Source organism: Aquarana catesbeiana, linkage group LG09, assembly GCF_042186555.1.
Source record: "Aquarana catesbeiana isolate 2022-GZ linkage group LG09, ASM4218655v1, whole genome shotgun sequence".
NCBI classification, from domain to species: domain Eukaryota; kingdom Metazoa; phylum Chordata; class Amphibia; order Anura; family Ranidae; genus Aquarana; species Aquarana catesbeiana.
The window spans coordinates 213,920,278-213,944,071 of record NC_133332.1 but is presented as its reverse complement, the minus strand read 5'-3'; the positions used below and the strand labels follow the sequence as shown (position 1 = coordinate 213,944,071).

The 23,794-nt window shown below is 43.2% G+C and overlaps 1 protein-coding gene across 2 annotated transcripts in view; it reads left to right on the top strand.

The window, feature by feature from the left end:
* The window catches only part of CACFD1 (calcium channel flower domain containing 1), a 41,094-nt gene extending 17,701 nt beyond the window's left edge, over positions 1 to 23,393 (top strand). Inside the window, exons 4-6 of one of the 2 annotated variants that reach the window (XM_073599677.1) lie at positions 196 to 321; positions 8,740 to 8,847; positions 14,198 to 23,393. In XM_073599677.1, coding sequence (XP_073455778.1) covers positions 196 to 321; positions 8,740 to 8,847; positions 14,198 to 14,273 — 310 coding nt within the window. In that variant the 3' untranslated portion in view covers positions 14,274 to 23,393. Of the gene's footprint in view, positions 1 to 195; positions 322 to 8,739; positions 8,848 to 13,529; positions 13,844 to 14,197 lie in introns of those variants that run through there. The other variant, XM_073599679.1, reaches the window with a different exon arrangement.
* Positions 23,394 to 23,794: the final 401 nt, after the last annotated feature.

Sequence of the window (23,794 nt, the reverse complement as noted above, 5' to 3'; positions counted from 1 at the left end):
GCCATCATTTTAGACCAAAGGGAGCCTACCTGGTAGCAGTTTGCAGAATACTGGACAGGAAGTGGAGAATATCTTCCCCAAATATACACATATACATACGTTTTGTGAAATTTTTTACATTATTGAGAATTTTAAAATCTGTACTATAATCACAATTTTATATTTATTTGACATTTATTTTATTGACCCCTGCAGGGTGAATGCACTTGTTCTTTTTCTCTGCGAGGCTCCATTTTGCTGCCAGTTCATCGAATTTGCAAATACTGTCTCCAACAAAGCCGACCGATTGCGGCCTTGGCAGAAGGCCCTGTTTTACTGCGGGTACGAAACCAGAGATAAGGAAATGTGTTATGCGTACAATATTACCTAGGTTTCCTAAAAACTGTGTAGTTTCAGAGCCTGGTAAAACATTCTGTTTAGTAGGCAAGCAGGATCCTCTTTGCAGGCACTGATTTTTTAAAATTTTTTTTTTCCAGAAACGTTAAGGGGGGAAAAAGTAGAAATAATGCAAATTTTTTACCAGTTTGACCAGCGTTCATTTTTAAATATGGTGGAATCGAGATGTGTGTTGTTGTGGTGTTTTTTGTTTTTTTTTTGTTTTTTTTTTGTTTTTTTTTTTTTTATTCTTTATGTAAGATTTTAGTACATATAAAAAAGAAGAAAAAAAGTTCTAACAATAGAACGAACATTCAACATAAGTACCGTATTTATCGGCGTAAAACATACACTTTTCCCCCCTGAAAATCGGTGGCAAATCATGTGTGCGTGTTATACGCTGATACCTGGCTGCCTTAGAGGGGCAGGAGGGGGCAAGCGCCACCGGATTACACAGAGCCGGGATTTCCTGTGTACTCGGTGCTCGCAGTCGCACACAGTCCCGCATCCTGGCATAGACGTCACATGTCCCGGCATTGGACCAGTGTTCTGTCTATCGTAGGAGGTGGGCCAGGAGGCGGGACTGTGTGACTGCGAGCGCGGAGTACCCAGGAGATCCCGGCTCTGTGTAATCCGACACTGGTGAGGCTGCATTGATGGGCAATGGCAAGGCTGCAGATGTGTACTGATCAGGCTGCATTGATGGGCACTGGTGAGGCTGCAGATGGGCACTGACCCTTATTTTGCTTCAAAGTTCTTTATCTAAAATTTAAGTTGTTTTTTTCCCCGAAACTTCCCTCGTATAAAATTAAGGTGCGTGTTATACGCCGATAAATACGGTACATTGATGCAACAAAATTGCCAGTTTTCGCAAAAAAGGTATTTTAACTCTGTCGAATTTGTAACAAACGAACAGAAACAACATTTTCCACTGTTAGCGGGAGTACTCTCACATGATACTGCTGTGCAGGGTGGATTTGGGGGGGCACTATGACCCACAGACATCTGAGGTGGTGGTCCCCCACGCGATAACCACCAGAGATGCAGGGGCCGACCTTGCGGTGTAGGATCAGTGTCTTGTGTGAGAGAACAGTAATTAGGGATCGGGACTTCCCCGCCCTTTGCCTGAGGAGGATGGGGGACGGGTCCCTTGTGAGAGGACAGGCCCATACCTGACTGGGGACGGTTGGTCCTGCAGCTGCCGACATATGCCGGGAGAATAAGTCCATATACCGGGCGAAGGGAACGTAGTTATAACTGTTTGTTCATTGTTCACTGTTCAACTGCTATTCAAGGGTATTACAGTTACAGTTACTAATATTGTTTTTTCTATGCAAATGAGTGTTATCTATGTGCTTTATACAGTTACAACATAACCCTGGGACAGTGCCTATCACTCCTTCTTTCTTTTTACCTGGTAGATTTTATATTACCTCCTATTGAATATTAGCTGTCATTATTCCTACATTTTCATATAATATTACAATTGGGGGGGGGGGGCAGCAGCAGTCGGTGAGCCCCTTTGCTGACTGTTTCTTTCCGCTACCCCACATAGGCCTGCGCTTGATCTCCAGATCTGATCTAGTGAGTGTCTTAGCACCATAGTGCTACATTCTTAGACTATAAATTTCACATCCGATAGGGGTGACCTGATCACCTCTTCTACTTCTCTTTCTCTTTCCCTTTTTCTATCTCCCGCTAGATCTACCCTCTTCTTTCCTTCCCTATCAGCTCCTCTCCCCTCCCACTCCTCTCCTCCGATCCCCCTTGCCCTTCTGTTTTATTTTTCTCCTTCCCTACAACCCGGGGCCATGAAGGCAGTGAAAGTGCTCTCCTTAAACACGAAGGGCCTAAATGTGATGTCTTAAGACTGACCTAGCATTCGTGCAAGAGACGCATTTTGGAGGAGGCAACCTCCCCATACTGAAAAACAAATTCTTCCTGACAGTGTACCACTCCACGAATGGGTCCGCCAAATCCCGTGGCGTATCCATACTCATTTTCACGCACCATTACCTGGAAGTGTGTGGACGTAAAAACCGACCCGGAGGGACGATATCTGTTCCTTAGGGGCATGATTGGCGGCGTCGAGGTGACCCTAGCGAATCTCTATGTTCCTAACAGCTAACAGGATCATTTCATCACCAAGACGCTAGACATAATGCTTGAATTCTCTAGGGGCCAACTGATACTAGGGGGAGACTTTAATGTCCCACTAATTCCCTCTGAGAATACCTCCTTGGGACACTCCTCAATCACACCTGGCACGCAGAAACGCATTTCTCGGTCTTTACATAAGGCGCAATTGGTAGATGCTTGGTGTCTCCTCCACCCGACTGAAAGGGATTACACCTTTTATTCTTTGCCACACAAACTGTACTCGAGGATTGACTACTTCTTAATCCCTCACTCCCAACTACATGCAATCCGTGCTTCCTCGATTGGAGCTATTACGTGTTCTGACCATGCCCCTGTCCTATGCCCTGACTGATAACCTCACCTCTAGGTCCAAGACTTGGAAGTTAAATGAAAGTCTTTTGCAAGACGAAGAGGTACTCAAGGATAATGTTAAGGAACTGGACTGTTACTTTCGAACCAAGGACACTCCTGACAGTAGCCCGGGCATCGTTTGAGAAGCCCACAAGGCGGTGATCCGCGGGGTACTAATGAAGCATGGGTCGTGCATTAAGAGGCGATGCACTGCACAGATGGCGTCGCTTCTCGATGACTTGAACCTAGCTGAAGCCCAACACAAACATGCCCAAACTCCCTCTTCGGAGGCGGAGATCCTGCTATTACGCAAAAAATTTACTGATTTAATGCTGTTCCGAGCTAAAACAGCAATGCAGATCTGCAGGCGGGTTTCATACGAATCAGGTAACAAATGTGATAAACTTCTGGCCAGATCCCTGATAGAACAAGTACTCATAAATCATATACCGCATATTATAACGCCCTCCAGTCAGAAGATCGCTCTCCCAGAAAATATAGTAGGGTTATTTAAAGACTTTTATGCATCGCTATACAACCTCCCGATGTCACCCCCCCCCCCAATAATCCCAGATAGAGGACTACTTGATCAAATCTGACATGCCCAAGCTGTCCATGGAAATAAGCGAACTACTTGATGCACCCATCACCATAGAGGAGATACAGTCGGCAATAGGGGCCACTAAGCTAGGGAAAGCCCCAGGACCAGATGGGCTAACCGCTCACTATTATATTATATTAGTAGTAGTAATAATAATATTATTATTATTATTATTATTATTATTATTATTATTAATATTATATTATTGTCCGAGCCAATGGGGTTCTGTCAGACTCCTTTGAGATCAAGAATGGAACACGTCAGGGTTGTCCATTGTCCCCGCACCTATTTGCCCTGTCACTGGAACCTTTCCTGCGTACTGTACGCGCCAACCCGGACATCACTGGAGTGATTATGGGAGACTCGCAGCAGAAGATTGCCGCATACGCAGACGATATGTTGTTCTCACTTACTAATCCAGTGATCTCCCTTCCAAGCCTCCTGCGAGAATTTAAAGCATATGGTAGTCTTTCCAACTTAAAGATTAATTTCAACAAGTCTGAAGCACTGGGCGTAGGTGCACCCTTGCGCCTTCTCACAACTCTCCAAACCAGCTTTAAATTTAAGTGGACGAACACTGCTCTGAAGTATCTAGGTACATAAATCCCCCCCCCCCCAAAATGTCACAGATATTCAAACTGAATTTTCCCCCGCTGCTGGCAGTGGTAAGGGCGCTGCTCGCCAAATGGCACACAGGGTTACATTCATGGTTTGGTAGATGCAATATTCTCAAGATGTGCATTCTTTCTAAATTTCTCTACCTCTTACAAGCCCTCCCAATCCAAATCCCCGCTAGCTATTTTGATCAGACCAGAGCTCTGTTTTTTTACTTTATATGGGCACATAAAAGGCCTAGACTCAACAGACGAATACTTACGTTACCCAAGTTGTATGGAGGCCTAGCGGTACCGGACCTCCATAAATGCCAACAAGCAACTAATTTAGCCAAACTGATTGATTGGACTAGAACAATCCCGACTAGAACAATCCAAGTGTAGCATACACCTGAACAGAGCTCCCTGGTGCTATAACTCACTGCCAGGAGACATGAAAAACCACCCCCTGATAGGTACGACCACGCGAACCTGCTAGTCCCTCTTTACACGATCCCGCCTTATGACACCTGACTCCCCGCTTCGCCCATTATTGGGAACCCCCAAGTTTTCCCCCGGATCCCATCTTTTGTTCCCTGATAAGCTCAGGTTACTTTCAAGCTTCCCATTTCCTCATGAATGGTAAATGGCTGTCCGCGACCGAACTCATGAACCCAGACGGACCGTTTCGTTTGGACTATTGGAGGGCTCCCCAACTTTTCCATTTTCTCAAATCAATATCTCCTCCTGGGAATCCCGACCAAACCTTAACTACTTACGAGACCTATTGCTCAGAGGAGAGCGTCATAGCACATACCTTAGCTGCTGCCTATCAACTGTTGGTTACACCACCAGATGGCCATCAACTGCAATGCCTCGAGGTGTGGGAAAGGGACATGCAATGTACCTTTACGACGCGTCAAAAACAAAATATTCTTCACTTCACATAAAAATCCTCAATATGCATGAAGACACAGAAGACTAACTACAAAATAGTCACTAGATGGTACAATACCCCCACAAAACTACAAAAGAATTTCCCCTCTACCTCGGATCGCTGCTGAAGATGTCAGGGTGATCGGGGTACTATCCTCTGGACATGCCCCAGTTTGGAGCATTTTTGGAAGACCATACAGCACATAATTCAGAAGTTCACTAAGCGCCCAGTCTTGACTGATCCAGCCTTCTTTCTACTCCATGCCTCTAACATTTCACGTAAGACCTACAAAAAATCATTAATCCGTCACTTACTCGATGCCGCCAAGTCATGTATTCCCTTATGTTGGAAATCCACACAATCTCCAACCATTAGCCTGTGGCTTAGGAGGGTGGAAGACATTAAAAAAATGGAGGCTCTAATCCTAACGGCTTGCCATCAAAATGAACAGTTCACCAAAACATGGTCTATTTGGAATATGTTTATCTTCTCGGATGAGGGTCGGGCCCTCTTGGAAGGTTACACAACAATTAGATCAGCCTCATTATAGATTAACGGTAGATCAGAGAAGCGTGCTGATGCCAACCGACCGTATCGGTCTGGGCTTGTAGCCTGAGACGCGAGGGTGCGCTACCTCCATGAGCCCCAATTCCTCCTCCTTCTCCCCCCCCTTATCTTTGCACCCCTACTCCCCTCTTTCATCTCTTTCTTTTTCTTTGTCCTTTCTCTTTCTTTGTCCTTTCTCCCTGTTTCTATATGTCTAGGTATACAGGGATATATGGGTTCTCCCTTAGGCCTACACTGCTCTGCTTCTCTATTATACTTGAAAACCGGGATGGGATCCACGGAACCGTCCAAGGTTCCAAAGAAGAACTATAGAAGTAAGATACTCTCTGTCCCGGCAGGAGATGGGGTTGGCTGCAACTATTAAGTTTCTCAAACCTGAAACCGCTAGTTACTTCAGATAGGTATAATTGATGGTCCAGGTGTACTTGGACACCCTGTCTATGCCATGTTATGTAGTTCAACTTGCCCTACACCATCGTTTTCTTTTGATAATTAAGAATGCTGTATTCCTTGTATTTTTGCCCTTTTCATAAATAAAAGATTTGGGAAAAAAAAAAGAAACAACATGTTCTACTTATAAGGTCTGACCTATCCATGTACATCTGAGTTGCTGTGGTTATACCAGGATGATGCCTGCAGCTACAGACATCATCCCAGTATCTTTGTCAGCCAACAAATTTTTTTTTTTTTTTTTTTCTTTTTTTTTTTGTGTAAAAGTGATCCTAACGGCTAATTAGCCGCTAGATTGCTTTTACATGCAGCGGGAGGGTGTCCCGCCTTCTGCTGCCTTCCTGGGCTCTCCCTTCCCATGGGAGAACACGGGATCGCAGCTGGCATTTTCTCCGGCTGACCATAGAGATTGTTGAGGACCAGAAGGTCTCCAATGATTTCTAGGGTATATAAAACAGGAAACGACAAGCATTTTGTCACTTCCAGTTTCCTGGATATAAACCGCACCATTTTTGAATAGGCAAAGCATCTGAACACGACGATCATGGTGTGATTTAGATACCTGTAAGGGCAGAGGAGACATCTGGGGTCTAATAGACTACAGATCTCTCCATTAAAAAGTACCTGTCATTGCCTATTGCTGTCACAAGGGATGTTTACATTCCTTGTAACAGCAATGATAGTGATCAAAAAAAAGTTTAAGAAACAGTGTACAAATAAAAAAAAAAAAAGTATAATAAAAAAAAAAAACTTTAAAGCGACCCCATGGTTGCCTATGGACATTTTTAGGTGCCGTAGTTTGGCGCCATTCCACAGGCATACAGAATTTTAAACCGTGACATGTTTGGTATCTATTTACTTGGCGTAACATCATATTTTATATTTTACAAAACAATTGGGTATTTTTATTTTTTGTGCATTAAAACTCATTAACCACTTCCCACCTGTAGGATGTCCTGGACTTTGAGTGGAGATATCTGAATGATGCCTGCCGCTACAAGCATCATTCAGATATCTTCCTTTTTTTTTTTTTTTTTCCAGCTGGCGATTCCCTGACATGTAAAAGCCATCTGAGCGGCTGTTTAGTCATTTGATTGCTTTTACAGGCGGTGGCGGGGTGGGGTAGGAGGGAGGAGGGGGTAGCTCTCCCTACCCACGTCCTCCAGTGTTTCTCCAGTCTCTCCCGTACAATCGGGGAGCCGGAGAATTAATCCGCTGGCAGTGGTTTACCATAGAGCTGGCCGTGGACCTAATCTAATCTCAGGCTTTCTAGCATAGAGGATTGATGTGGGGACTTGTAGACCCCAGATCTCTCCGTAAAGAGGACCTGTCATGCCCTATTCCTATTACCACGGATGTTTACATTCTTTGTAAAAATAATAAATGTGATCAAAAAATTAAAGGGGAAAGTGTAAAAATAAAATAAATGATAAAAAAAAAAAAATGTAAAAGCGCCCGCGTCCCCTCGCGCCCGCATATGTAGATGGAGTTCAAACCACATGTGAGGTATTGCCATGAACGTTAGAGCGAGAGCAATAATTCTAGCACAAGTCTTCCTCTGTAACTCTAAACTGGTAACCTGTAAAAATTTTAAAGCGTAGCTTATGGAGATTTTTAAGTACTGAAGTTTGGCGCCATTCCACGACTGTGCCCAATTTTAAAGTGTGATTATGTTGGGTATCTATTTACTTAAAAAAAATAAAAAAATTACGTTTGAAAAACTGCTGCAAAAATATCGTGTGACATAAAAAATATGCAACAGCCACCATTTTATTCTCCAGGTTCTCGGCTTTAAGAAAATGTATATAATGTTTTGGGATTCTTAGCAGTTTTCTGGCAAAAATAAAAAGATGATTTTTTACATGTAGGAGAGAAATGTCAGAATTGGCCCAGTAGGGAAGTAGACAATAAATGGTAACTGGTTGCTTCTGAGAGGCTCAGCCGATACAATGTATCAATGGTTGTGTTACATTTTAGCCCCCTTTCACATGGTCGGACCGTTCAGGTCCGCCTGTCAGTTTTGACGGCGGACCTGAATGCGCGCTCCATGTTAGCCTATGGAGCGTCGGATGTCAGCGGACATGTCTAAAAGCAGACGGATGGCCCTACGTCCAGGTCCGTCGATATCGGATCGGGTGAGATCTGATGAAAACGGACATGCTGTCCATTTTCATCCGATCCCTCCATAGGCGGCAGCGGCGCCTGACAAGCCCCTCCCCACTCAGTGAGCAGAGAGGGACCTGTCATCCGCCAGCTCAGCGGAGATCAAGGGACTGATCTCCCGCTGAGCCGGCGGACCGAGGCGGGCTGCGTAGAAACGGAGTCCGCCTTGTGTGAAAGGGGCCTTACAAAGCACTGATGTTGAAACAAGTGTTTCTGGTGATCCATTCTCAAATTGTAATTTATGGCAGCTCTGTCACACAAATTGGTACCATGACTGTACGCAGTAGAGATGGATTTTGTGGCACGCAAATTATGCCCCAGAGCCCCCTAACTGGTCATGGTTTAACTCCTTGGTGGCAGCATAAGGCATATATGCAGCAGCCTATTGCTGTTGACCCCTATCTGCTACATGTCACTGTATTGTTCTGAGGAGGACGCCTCCAGAATGGTCATCAACAGCTTACTGTCAACTATTATTAAGCTGTAGTACAGGCTTCTGCTTATGTCATCACTGTGCAGCCATTCACATACATTTATTCACCTTTTGTCCTTGTTTACCACAGGATGGCGCTGTTTCCCATTTTCCTCAGCTTCACAATTACTACCCTCTTTGGTAACGCTATCGCCTTTGCAACTGGAGTCTTATATGGACTGTCTGCTCTGGGGAAGAAGTAAGTTGTTATGGATAAAAGTCATATATTTTTATCTAGATGCATATTTCAGCGTTATGTGGCTGTTTTTAAGTTCAGTCACTTGCCAGCTTCTTATATCTCTGGAGGCTCCAATGGTGAGAGATCTCTAACAGAATTCCTCATTTTTCCAACTGTCACAGCTGTTACAAATCCAAATAATGATTGCACACTTCCCCAATGGGTACTGCCTACGTAAGTGGTATTTTTATGCCCACCAGCCCCATAACACCTTTTTGTAAACATAAAATAACACACATTAGTTAACCTCATACTACTGTTATTGTATTGTCTATCTATCCAAAGGGATTGAACTCCGCTCTCTTGATGTAATCATCTCTTTTGCCTGGTATGTTAGCCTTCACTACTGGAAGATCAATGCTGGTAGTTATTGGCACAGAGGTCTTGGTGCAGAAAGATGCTCAACCCTATGAACCCCATAACACTAACCCTCCCTGTAACCCTCTCACTAACACCCTCCTCACCCCCAACTCTGATACAAACCTGCCCCATCACCCATGTACAGACCCCGGTATATACAGTGTGGCAAATTATTTATTTGATCGCCTGCAGATTTTGTAAGTTTGCCCACTTAAAGAAATTAAGGGTCTATAATTGTTATCATAGGTGTATTTTAAATGATAGAGACAGAATATCAACCAAAAATCCAGAAAAAACACATGATACAAATTCTGTAAATTGAGTAAAATAAGTATTTGACCCCCTACCAACCAACACTAATTTTGGCTCCCACAGACTGGCTAAAGTATGTGCGCATGTGGTACACAGGTTAGTCCTGTCCATTTAAGAAGTTGCTCCTAATGGCAACATGTTATGTGTAGAAAAGACACCAGTCCATAGAATCTCTCTTCTATTTTATACGCTGCGTCATGGCAAGACCAAAGAGCTGTCAAAGGAAATCGGGGACAAGATTGTAGACCTACACAAGGCTGGAATGGGCTACAAGACCATCAGCAAGAAGCTTGGTGAGAAGAAGGCAACTGTTGGAGCAATTATTTGCAAATGGAAGAAATACAAAATAACCATCAATCACCCTCAGTCTGGAGCGCCATGCAAGATTTCACCTCATGGGGTAAGGATGATCATAATAAAAGTGAGGGATCAGCCCAGAACTACACTGGAGGAGCTTGTGAATAATCTCAAGGCAATTGGGGCCACAGTCACCAACAAACCATTGGTAACACAATATGCCACCATGGATTGAAATCCTGCAGCGCCTGCAAGGTCCCCCTTCTCAAGAAGGCACATGTACAGGCCTGTCTGAAGTCTGCCAGTGAACATCTAAGGCCCTTTTCACACTGGGGCGGTTTGCAGGTGTTATTGCGCTAAAAATACCGCCTGCAAACCTCCCCTAAACAGCCTCCGCTGTTTGTTCAGTGTGAAAGCCCGAGGGCTTTCACACTGAAGCGGTGCGCTGGCAGGACGGTAAAAAAAGTCCTGCGAGCCGCATCTTTGGAGCGGTGAAGGTGCGGTGTGTTCACCGCTCCTAAACCGCTCCTTCCCATTGAAATCAATGGGACAGCGCAGCTATACCGCGGTAATACCGCGGCTATAGCCGCTATTTACGAGCGGGTTTAACCCTTTTTCAGCTGCCAGCGGGGGTTAAAACCGCACCGCTAGCGGCTGAATACAGCCGCAAAAACGATGGTAAAACAGCGCTAAAAATAGCGCTGTTTTACCGCCGACGCCCCCACCGCCCCAGTGTGAAAGGGGCCTAAATGATTTCTAGAAGGATTGAGAGAAAGTGCTGTGGTCAGATGAGACCAAAATTAAGCTCTTTGGCATTAACTCAACTCGTCCTTTTTGGAGGAAGAAAAATACTGACTATGAACATAAGAACACAATCCCTATAATGAAAACCTTCTGCTTTGGGGCTGTTTCTCTTCTAAAGGTACAGGCCGACTTTGCCGCATTGAGGGGTCAATGGACGAGACCATGTATTGTAAAATCTTGGATGAGAACCTTGTTCCCTCAGCCAGAAGACTAAAGATGGGTCGTGAATGGGTCTTCTGGCGTGACAATGACCCAAAACATACCACCAATGATTGATGTAAGTGGATATTTGCACCTGTAGTTTATTAAAATGCCACAAGTTCTAACCTAGAGGCACCTGTTCTCTTCTTTTGTATATCTTGGAGTTTGCTCTCAGCTCCCCTCTTCCCTTTATGGACTGTTGCAAACTATATACAGGTCCCGTCCCCCCCCCCCTTTTTTTTGTTCATACTAAGAACTTCATAACAAGGACTAATCTGATGGACTTTTTGTTATCGTACATACTATGTGACTGCGCCACTACCCTCTATGTTTTCCAAAACATACCGCCAAGGCAACAAAGGAGTGGCTCGAAAATAAGCATATTAGGGTCATGGAGTGGCCTAGTCAGTCTCCAGACCTTAATCCTATACATTGCATCCGGAAAGTGTTCACAGCACTTCACTTTTTCCACATTTTGTTATGTTACAGCCTTATTTCAAAATGGATTAAATTAATTATTTTCCTCAAACTTCTACAAACCATACCCCATAATGACAACGTGAAATAAGTTTGAAATCTTTGCAAATTTTATTAAAAATAAAAAAAAGGAAAAAAAATCACATGTACATAAGTATTCACAGCCTTTGCCATAACACTCAAAATTGAGCTCAAGTGCAACCTGTTTTCACTGATCATCCTTGAGATGTTTCTATATCTTTCTTGAAGTTCACCTGTGGTAAATTCAGTTGATTGGAGTTGATTCAGTTGATTGGAAATTACTTGGAAAGGCACACACCTGTCTATATAAGGCCCATATGTCAGAGCACAAACCAAGCCATGAAGTCCAAGGAATTGTCTGTAGACTTCTGAGACTGGATTGTATTGAGGAACTAATCTAGGGTAGGGTATAGAAGCATTTCTGCAGCATTGAAAGTCCCAATGATACCATCATCTGTAAATGGATAAAATTTGGAACCACCAGGACTCTTCCTAGAGTGGGCCACCCGGCCAAACTGAGTAATCAGGGGAGAAGGGCCTTAGTCAGGGAGGTAACCAAGAACCCAATGGTCACTCTGACAGAGCTCCTGCGTTTATCTGTGGGGAGAGGAGAACCTTCCAGAAGAACAACCATCTCTGCAGCACTCCACCAGTCAGACCTGTATGGTATAGTGGCCAGACGGAAGCCACTTCTCAGTAAAAAGCTCATGACAGCCTGCCTGGAGTTTGCCAAAAGGCACCTGAAGGTCTCTCCGACCACGTGAAACGAATTTCTATGGTCTGATGAAACCAAGATTGAACTCCTTGGCCTGAATGGCAAGTGTCATGTCTGGAGGAAACCAGGCACCTCTCATCACCTGGCCAATACCATCCCTACAGTGATGCATGGTGGTGGCAGCATCATGCTGTGGAAATGTTTTTCAGCAGCAGGAACTGGCAGACTAGTCAGGATCAAGGGAAAGCTGAATGCAGCAATGTACAGAGATATCCTTGACAAAAACCTGCTTCAAAGCACTCTGGAACCTCAGACTGTGGTGAAGGTTCACCTTCACACAGGGCAAAGCCAACATAATAAAGAGGTGGCTACGGGACAACTCTGTGAATGCCTATCTATAACTGACCCAGCCAGAGCCCAGACTTGAACCCGATTGAACATCTCTGGAGAGATCTGAAAATGGCTTTGCTCCGATGCTCCCCATCCAACCTGATGGAGCTTGAGAGGTCCTGCAAAGAAGAATGGGACCAACTGCCCAAAAAAAGGTGTGCCATGCTTATAGCTTCATACTCAAAAAGACTTGAGGCTGTAATTGGTGCCAAAGTATTGAGTAAAGGTGTGGATACTTATGCAGGGCTGGTGCAAGAATTTTCAACACCCTAGGCAAAACCTAATTTTGCCGCTCCACCCCCTTTGCCCCCCCCCCCGTAATACCCCCTGTGTACGGTATACAGGTGGGGTGTACAGTATACAGGTGGGGGCGGTGTGGGAATGTACAATATTACCTTCTGAACACAGTCAGTATGCAGACAGCTGTGTAGGGAGGTCGGTGTCCCCCTGGCAGTAGGTCCTCTCACACACACGAGGCAGTAAGGCTGTGTGGAGAGGTGACTCGCTGTCAGGCAGATGACGAGCAGTGTGATGAGTACGGAGCCCCTTTCCGGCTCCTCACATCACCGAACACCGACTTCTCTCTCCCGCTCTCCTCCATTACCAACATTACACTCTGCCCTCTTCATCACCCCGCCTCCTCAGCGACGTCTTACAACTCCACCCTTCAGAGTTCATGTTCCCTCCTAATCCGGACGTGACAGGACTCTGCCCCCCGCAGATCGCCTTCTGAGTTACTGAGCGATCTGAGGGAGCCACGGCACAAACGAGGGGGAGAGAGAGGGGGGGTGCCTCTGATTGAAGGAGGGGGACGGGAGGAAACCAGGAGAGGCAGGGCATGTCATCGCGATTGCTGTGCCGCCGATTATTTCAACACCTCTAGCGGCCGTGGCTGCCTAGTTTGCCTAGTAGTAGCGCCAGGCCCTGTACTTGTGTACATGTGATATTTATTTATTTATTTTTAATTTTAATACATTTGCTAAATTTTCAAACAGTTTGTCATTATGTGGTATTTTTTTCTAGAATTTTGAGGAAAATTTTTGAACTTTATCTTTTTTGGAATAAGGCTGTAACATAACAATGTGGAAAAAGTGAAGCGCTGTGAATACTTTCCAGATGCACGGTAGAAAATGTATGGAGGGAGTTGAAACTTCGAGTTGCCAAGCAAAACACCAAGAAACCTTAAGGATATAGAGAAGATCTGTAAAGAAGAATGGACCAAATCCCCTCCTGAGATGTGTGCAAACCTGGTAACCAACTACAAGAAACGTCTTACCTCTGTGCTTGCCAACAAGCGTTTTTCCATCAATTGAAAGTCATGTTTTCTTGGGGATCAAATACTTATTTTACTCACTGACCTGTAACTTCATTTATAGCATTTGTATCATGTGTTGTTTTTTTTCCTGGATTTTTGGTTGATAGTCTACTCTATCATTTAAAATACACCTATAATAAAAATGTATATACCCTATATTTCTTTAAGTGGGCAAACTTACAAAATCTGCAGGGGATCAAATAATTATTTTCCCCCCACTATATGGTTGCTGGGATCCTTTGTGTTGAAGAACAACCCTTCCTATGCTGAAGGATCTCAGCACCGAAGAACTGGAACCTACCCCCCCCCCCCCCCCCCAGCTTTCCCAGCTCTGCTCCTGCATTATTTGAGCTGTCAATCACATTGGTGTGGTGATAAGGTGACACAACACCATGACTAATTGTCTTTCTTCTCTATAGGGGTGATGCAGTTGCTTACGCCCAACTTCAACAACAGAAGAAGCAGACAGATGAAGAGAAACAGGCCGGGACATAAAAAATTTAGAGCTTCACACCTAGCCGCCTAGCTTTTAACCAATTCCATTATTTTTTTCTGATGTGATCTTAAAGACTTTTGGCCTGTTTAAGAATGAGAATTCTTCCTTTTTTTTTTTTTTTTGAACTGACGCTCTAATTTTATAATAAGCTTCAGATATTGGAACTCTTTCTGGTAAACATTACAAGTTTTTGTCAAACACAAAAAAGGGAAATCTTGTGTCCTCTTCATATTCGGATGGTAATTCTGCAATGTCCACATTTAAACAAGGAATCACAGACGTTCCAGTGGTTGCAGACCCAGCATTTTTGTCTTTTTTGATTTTTTTTTTTAACTTGATAACTGAGCGGAATTTCACGTTTTGGATTTAGCGTTTAGTGGAATGCCAGTAGGGTGATCTGAATTTAGTTTCACTATCTTCACTCATTTGACCATCTGAAAACTTTTAGCAGATGATATCGGAGTCTGGGAGTTTTGTGAATCTGCGCATCATGGTCCTTCGGGGTGGCTTTGCTATCGGTAATGATCTGTTTAGTGATCTAAAGGTTCATGCATGATATTGTTTGGAATTTTGAGAGCAGTGAAGGACAAGAGTATCAAACCTCATCCGATGTGGAAGACAATGTGATTGATTGGATTGTGTCCATGTTCCTGGAACCAGAAAAACCTTTAACACAAGTCATTTGGGAAAATTGTTCTGAGAACCATTGCTACTAAGATGGAAGGTTTTTGAGCACAGTTTTTATTGGAAATATCACCCTTGACTGTTTTGAAGCCACTCTGGGATCATCTTTATTGTTTTTAGAGACTTTCTGCTGGTAGGGTGAGGCTGTTGCTGATGATTTGCTCTGCCCTAAAGTAGACTAAACCCGGTATTTTTAGTAGAAATGAGCAGCTCCGTTTCGTATCTTGCTGCTCCAAACTTTTTTTAATAGGAGAAAAATGAAGAGCTGAAGTAGGGTGATATTCAGCAAAATAAAATGCAATTATTTGAGTGTTTTTTAGTAGGCCCATAAGTCTGTGCTGACTTGGATTTTGAAAGGCGGTTGTGACTTTTTGTTTCGGTACTCCCCAGCACTGCCAGGAAGGACTCCTCTTGACTCAGGAAAATCTACATGCAGGGATACCATCATCCTTTACTCTGAGATAAAATAAATATTTGAATACGGAGTTCATCCAGCAGGCTGTAAACTCTTCAGTTGGCAGAAAGTGCCCAGTGCTTGATCTTGGACTAACACCTCCCAAAGCTCTTTGTCCAACTATTGCTCCAACATTCAGCGCAAGCCCCCAAACCTGGAATATCTGCATGGAGTAAATGTCGATTTTGCATTAAAACACAGTGATTGCGTTTTAAAAATGACCCACATGAGCAGCACTGATAATCTTGAATGCAAGATCAGTGTTTATGCTGAAGTCTGCCTAGGAGGTCAAAGAACAACAAACAAAAATTTCCAGCTCCCTTACCTACCAGCCAGCCTGCATCAAACTGAATTGTCCTGTCAAACAGTTAATGTTAATGTTTAGTTAGCACACATTTGCAAATACATGCGTAAGCCGCAGCGGCCTTGTAATGGCACCCCAGTGTACTGCAGTCCTAACTCTATAAATATGAGAGTCTCCTGAGTTGGAGCACATATATAATAATGGAAAGATTAAGGGCAAGTATGCACTGAACACCAAGCAATAACAGAATGGCGGCAAAGGTATCCAGTGCATCCCCTCACCATTTCCCCCAACTAGACAAACAAATGGCAACCTCCGCAACCTATAACTGGCCTTTGCAGCAAGGAGAACATGGAAGGGCAATGCATGTCAAAAAACAAACAAAAATTCCCAGCTCACTTGCCAGCCTGCAACTAACCAAATTGACCCCGTCTGTTCCCATTAAATAACAAGAGGTCTAGTTTGCACACATTTGCAAATGCATGCGTAAGCCGCAGCGGCCACATCATGGCACCCCAGTGTACTGAAGTCCTAACTCCCATAAATATGAGAGTCTCCTGCATTGGAGCCCACTCCTCCTTAAAGGTATAGGGACGCACCACTGAACACTCAGCAGTAGCACAATGGCGGCAAAGGTATCCAGCGTGTCCCCTCACTAATTCACCAACAGTACAAACAAATGGCAACCACCCCAACCTATAACTAGCCTTTGCAGCAAGGAGCACATGGAAGGGCGACGCGTGTCAAAAATCAAACATATGCCTAATGGGTCAGTGTGTCGTCACCAATTTGATGAGGAAGGTGTGTGTGAGCAAATTTTTTTTTTTTTTCTATGAAAGTGTAGGTGTCCTTTAACTGCTTCTGGACCGCCTTCCGCACATTTACTGTGGCAAGGCGGCCTGGCTGCACGAAAGGCCGTACCTGTACGTCGCTTCATGCAGTAGCCTCTGGCAGCGCGCGTGCGCTGATTAGACAGAGGGGGAGCCAATCAGTGTGTCCAGTAGACGCAGTGTCCGCTGGCCACCCGCTATCATTCCCCAGAGAGGCAGAAAGGCGATCTGCCTATGTAAACAAGGCAGATCGTTGTTCGGACAGGGGAGAACATGGAGATCTTGTGTTCTTGCTAAGCAGGAACACGGATCTCTGTTTCCCCAGTCAGAGCATTCCCCACATAATCAGCAAGCACCTGCTAGGGGACACACTTAACCCTTTGATCGCCCCTGGTGTTAACCCCCTCCTTGCCAGTGTTCTTAGTACAGTGTCCATGCATATTTTTAGCACTGATCACTGTATTCGTGTCACTGGTCCCCAAGAGAGTGTCAGTTAGGTGTCCGATCTGTCCGCCACAATGTTGCAGTCCTGCTAAAAATCACCGCCATTACTAGTAGAAAAAAAAAATTATATAAAAATATCGCATTGTTTGTAGATGCTATAACTTTTACACAAACCAGTCAATATACACTTATAGGGATTTTTTTTACCAAAAATGTGTAGCAGAATACATATTGGCCTAAATTGCTGAAGATTTATTTATTTATTTTTTTTTATTGGGTGTGTATTCTAGCAGAAAGTAAAAAATATATTTTGGTTTTTTTTTGTTTGTTTTTTCTCAAAATTGTCGCTCCTTTTTTTTTTTTTTTTTTTTTTTTTGTTTATAGCGCAAAAAATATAAACCGCAGAGGTGATCAAATATCATCAATTTTACTTGGGTACAGTCATGCAATTGTCAGTTAAAGTAACGCAGTGCCGTATCGCAAAAAATTGCCTGGTCATGAAGGGGGGGGTAAACCTTCCAGGGCTGAAGTGGTTAACATGTCCCTTCTCTCTTGCTATTGAGAGTGAATGAAGAATTGGTCTTTTCACACATGGATTTTCCGGCAAGTTGAAAATTCTTTATGATGGCTGGGCCATTAAAAGGGCTAATTTTTTGCTTTTTTAGGGTAGTCCTATTTAGGCCGGTAACCCAAACTGTGGATTTAGACGGGATCTGGCTGTTTATGGCTATTTTAGGGGCAGTTCCCTACAAGCAGAGTCTCTAATAGGAGCTTGGCATAGGAGCAGTCCCCATCTCTCAGCCTCTTTGAACAATTGCAGAGCAGAGGAGGGCAGTAACCTGGGGATGAAGGAAGATTATATGTATTTTTTTTTCTGTCCTCAGAGTGACATTAACAGACATGAGATGTAGCACGCAAACGCAGAAAATGCCATCTCTCTCATCACCTGTGGCAGGCACAGAGATCATTGACATGCCTTTTTCTTCACTTCTGCTCCACGTCTCTCTTTATAGTTTTAATTTTGAAAGAAAAGATGACAGAGCAAAGGAAGAGCTTTTTTTATCAAGTTCCAAGCAGAGTTTGAAGGGCTGGTCCACTTAGAACTGGAAATTCATTTTTTTTAATGGATGCTGGAGGGTTCAACCCCTTTTTTTATACCCCTCAAGGACTTGGTGATCCCTGGGTGGGTCCTCGGTTCTACATCGCTGCTGCTGTTCCTGCAGCTTTTACATCTTGCTTCTACTCTCTTTGGATTTTAAGCTACAAAACGGTGGAAGAAAATTGAGCTACTTTCTGTAAAACCGCACAGTCATCATCAAACGCTTTAAAAGTAGAGACTACTGGGATATCAACCGCAGAATGGACTCTTGTGCATAATTAGAATGTTAACAAATACTGAAAAACTCATTTTATTGTAAGTCACTTATATTGTTTACATAGTTTAACTAGTTTAAATTACTAGGATATGATAAGGGACATTATTCAGGACACAATGGGGGAGATTTATCATCTTTGCTGTTTATCAAGAGTGCGAAGTAGGAGCAGAATTGTGTTTTTTATTATCCAGATTCTCTATAGACTCGCACCTTGTCTCCAAAATTGCCTCTCAGAAGCTCAGGAATAACAGTGGTCAAATATAAAACATGGCCAGACCAATTCTTACAGCTGTCTGTTTTCAAGGATAACTGTGTTTTAACTTTTAAAAGAAATGGTTTAAAGACCCCCCCCCCCCCCCCTCCCTTTCCTACCTGAGCCCGATCTGATCCAGTGATGTGCACAAGTGCAGCCGCTGTCTGTCTCCTCACTGGACGGTACGTATGGAAAATAAGTGTTGCAGATGTTTTCATATTTATTGTGGCCATATATCCAGGAGCACACAGGATCACAGACGGGCATAAAGCACATGTAAATCCTCCTTGAATAAGAGGCAGCAACCAGTCTCCCCAATGCATTTTATTTATTTTTTCCTAGGAGTAATAGTGAGATATGTTTTAGGAGAACTTTCCTAAATTATGTCTGTTTTATTCTGAGCGAACTGAATATGTTTTGTGTAATTATAACTTATTAGAACAGGATGACCTAAACTAATATTTACTAGGAACTTCAAACCTTGCAGCTGAGCGATGCCACAGGTTCATCAGTGATCACATCTCAAATTTTGGTTTTGGAAAATAAGGCAGAGCAAAGGGTGACATCCAAATTTAGTAGCCCATCCATCCAACCAACCAGACAGCCGTTTCCTGGACATCCATGTAATATGTCTGGTTGCCACATTTGTCACATCCTAGTTGCTCTCTCCATTCCTAATTAAACTTGGATAAGTCCGTCATTTCATTCATGGATGTTTTGTTGCATGATGCTGCAGAACTAGTTTAAGCCATACACAAAGGAACTTGTGACTTAAAGTGGCTGTAAACCCCCAATTTTTTTTTTTTTGGATGTCATAATGTAGAGTATAAGATTTCCTATCATTTGAGCCCAGTCTTGCCACAAAGAGTTAATCCATCTCTGAGCAATCCTCTTTTATTGTTCAGTGAGAAAAATCTTGACAAACAGAGAAAAACTTTGTCAAATCCTCCCCCTTGCTGTGAGTGACAGGTGATTTACATCTCATGCACTAGCCTAAGACATGCATTATTTTTTAATTCCCTCCCCCACTCCTTTCTTCTGCTGCTCTGCTAGGATTGGCTGTTCCACACCTCAGCATGATTTGGCATGCTGAAGTCATGTGGTCACTTTCCTGTCTTTTCACTGGATGTTAGAGATCATAGCAGAAGTTCAGTGTAAGGAATACACAGGAGAAAATGTATATTGACAAGGGGAGTGTAGAGGTGGGCGGGGAGTCTACTGACATCATGACTCCACCCACCGAGCTCCAGACAACAGACCCACCCACAGAATATGCAGTTTTTCGGCTCTCATAACAGACAGAGGGGAGACATTTGACAGGTAAAGATACATGCAGGAGGCATGTATATCCTTATAGATAACCCCTATGGCAGTAGTTTAGAAAGGATGACATTGGGTTTACATCCACTTTAAAGAATTCTGTACAAATCAAAGCTGAAGTCTAAAACTGGCCACCCTGTGGAACTACAAGTTGTCATATGATTTTCACAAATGGTACCAAAGAACTGAGCTTTCCTTGTAGTAATCTGGTCATAAAATACGTGATTAGGAGTGTTTTGAAAATGAGCAACATCAACCTTGCAATCCTTTTTAAAAAATAATCTTTTAGGCTCGGTTTCCACTAGTGCGACTTTTCATGCGATTCGGGACTGAAAAGTTGCATGACAAGTCGTACCCCATGATTTCCAATGAGTACCATTCATATCTGTGCGACTTCAAAGTAGTCCCTACACCACTTTGGTCCCACTTTGATGTGACTTGAGGTCCATAGACCTTAAGAATACACAGGCATTGCTTCAAGTCGCGGCAAAAATTGCAGAAAAATCGCGTGACTTTGGGGTTGCAGTAGTGGAAACCGAGCCTTATAGGGCAATTTTTGTCTGCTACAGGAATACACAATGGCACCCAATTCAGTTCTTGGACAAATGTATTTTTTTTTTTTTATTCACTTTAGCCTTGGCAAAAATATTTTCTTGCTAATGGTGATCCCTAAGGGCAACTTCAACCAAAATTCTAACTGTCTCTCTGAATGGAACTTCGCATGGTGCTAACCTTTGTCAAATCTTTATTTCTCTGTGGCACTGCTACTCTTGGCACAGTGGGGAACCAATAGGAAGGTCCTTTTTATCCTGCCAGCAGAGCTAGCTGTTAAAGCAGTAGTAAAGGAAAAATGTCCCTGCAAGGCATTGTCATAATGTGCTAGTATACATTGCATACTAGCGCATTACGATTTAACCTTGAACGAAGTCCTCCAGTGCCGCGATGTCACCGCTGAGACGGTTGACACCCTTCCCCTGGTTTTCCTTCTGGATTGGTGGCCTTCCATGAGTGTTTGTGGGCGCAAAGACATCACTCCTGCTCATGCCCGCCGTTTATGGCAAGAGCTCTGAAGGTCTGACACTGTAAGCCGAACCTTCAGAGCACATTCGCCGGTGATTTCATCGGCTGCATTGTTCTCCCAAACTGCAAGTTTAGAAGATATTCACAGATCCTATAGGTAAGCCTTATTATAGTGGTGTAACAAAGTTTACCACCACTTTAAAGTGGAACTTTAGTCAGAAAATAAAGCTCTGCTAGATCACTTCAGGCTGGCCCCTTTTTGTAGGTATAGCTATGTAAAACATTAAAAATAAGTGCCTAAACTGTTTAAAATCCAGTAATACACTGTCTCGCCCTGTTCTGCACATGCTCAGTTGCTCTCTATTTTTAGGCTCTGGGCTATAGCAAAATGGCAGACTCCAGCAAGCAGAAACGGTAACCACGCTTGAGGCAATTTACAGCACACACTGATTTTTGTAGTATAACTATTAATGTGGAATGTTTGTTCCTTGATGAAAATGTTTTATTTTTATCAAGTTCTTATGGGTAAAGTTCCATTGAACCAGTCAGAACTTTCTCCGCATTACCATGTTAAATCCACTAGAGGGTGCTGGGCACAAGAATACCATGTACTGTTCCTTCTGGTGGATTTATCATAGCAGTTTGATTTATATGGAAATGCTCAGAGGCAAGACAAAAATAGGCAAGGAAATATTGTGAGTGTTCAGTGTGTCACTATTAAAGAAAAAAAAAAAAATATATATATATACTTATTTATCGATTTTGGTGAGATTCCTCTTTTGTCATTTTTGCAGGACAGGAAATAAAAAAATAAATAACAAACAAATTCCACTGCAAAGGACACTGGCACCAGTCAAAACCATTACCACTAGCTGCCATCTTTTCCGGACAGAATTTTAAGCCCTAAAGGGGGGGGCTTTGTGCAAGCCCCTCAAAACACATGGGCTGTTTTATCCTGTTTATGATCTAATATACATGTTTGGGCTCTTGATTGTTTCCAAACTTCATGAAATCAAAACCTGACCAGTTGTAACCCTCTATCCCTCAAAGTGGGTGGAAGTATCCAGTCCTGCCATTGACAATAGGCGTTCTCAATACTGTTCTGCCAGTAGTTGTGGCACCTTTAGTATCTGTGGCCTTCATTTTTTTTTTGACTATAGATATGCACAATGATAGGATTGTTTCATTCTTTGCTTTTTTTTTTTTTCGGTCATTTTACACTCAAGCAACAGAAATTTTTGAGCAAAGTGCAGGAATTCCGAGGCTCCTATCGCAGTCTATCACCCCATTAGGAACGCTTGTAATCAGTCATTTGTTACGTTTTACCAGATTACTGCAAACAGCTCCAGTCTTTGTTGTACCAGGCAAAAAATGTGTATAAATAGCTTATGTATCAGTCAAGATGGCTGCGGCTCTCTAACTTTTTATTGGCTGGTGGACCATATGACTGCATTTATAGGTGTGCATAGCCTATTGCATTAGGGTGTACACCCCAAAGCTCAAACACACATGCCTTTCTTTGCAGCCTCATGGGACAGTGAATGAATGGAATGTGCTTTGTGCTGAGTGGCTTCCTGTTCATTCACAAACTGAAGCATAGTAAATGCAGTTTACTATGCTTCAGTTATGAATGGACACAGTGAGTGAGTATGTTCATTAGAAAAGTAATGTGCTGGTAAATTACATATTGACTAGCCCTTTCCCCCCGCTCCCCATCCTGAAACAATCTCTGCAGCAGCCAGGGGGAAAGGAGGTTAGCCAGCAACACTGAGGAGAAGCTTGGGCAGTAGGGGAAATCGGGAACCACACAGAGTGATTAGGGTGTACCCAGGCACACCTGGCACACCCCCTATGCACACCTATGATCATGCTACATGGTAGCCTCCATTGTGGCTGTTTGTAGACAAGCAACTCTCGATCCTGCTAGTACAGGCTTGTTATTTTCTGTTAAAATATTTGCAGCAATGGTTGATACTCATCCCAATTTGTTTAATAAGGCAATGCAGGGCGCAGGGAATGTGTGCAATGGGAAGTAACCCACAGCAACCAAAACCATCTCTGAATCCTCATTGGTTACTCTGGCTTGCAGCACTTTGCATTGCCCTCTCTAAACCAGCCTGATGTATTGTCTTTTATGATTATTTGATGCAAATAGTAACAATTTTGCGAACACTAATGTGTTATACTGTGAACTAGAATTGTATATTTATTTATGTAGCATCTTACCAGCACAATTTTTTCTCTTGGTAATTTCTAGCAGATATAACCATTTACTAATTGCATTAATAAATACACTACGTTAATACTTTTTAAAAGTGCTGTAATTTTAATAATTTCAGGTACTGCAGTAGTCCTCTTAATAGTTACTTAATTTTGAAATTTATTGACTTCCTGTCTATGCAGTGAATAAAGATGATACCTTTCTACCTCCAAATGTCACAATCTATTTGTCTGTTTAGAGAGGCAGTGCCCCCAAGAAAAATAACTGATATTTTTGTGATTGATTGATGGATGCTAAGGCTTTATTTAGAAAAAGGGAAAACAAGGGGGCGCCAGCTAAGTGCAGCATCAATGGGTTTATTATGATTAAAAAGCAAACAGCGTGTAGTCAGAAAGGGAAACCAAGCCCAATGTTCCAGGAGGTGAGGAGAGCCGCTGTGGGACACAAGGCAGGATTCAATGTTAGGGAGAGCTGGTTGCCATGGTGATGCGTTTCGGAACTCCTATTGGTTCCTTTCTCAAACCATTGGCTCACTGCACCTAGGAACATTTGGACTTGGCTTCCTTACTAACTACACGCTGTTTGCTGTCACAGGCAGCTCTCCTGGTGGACAG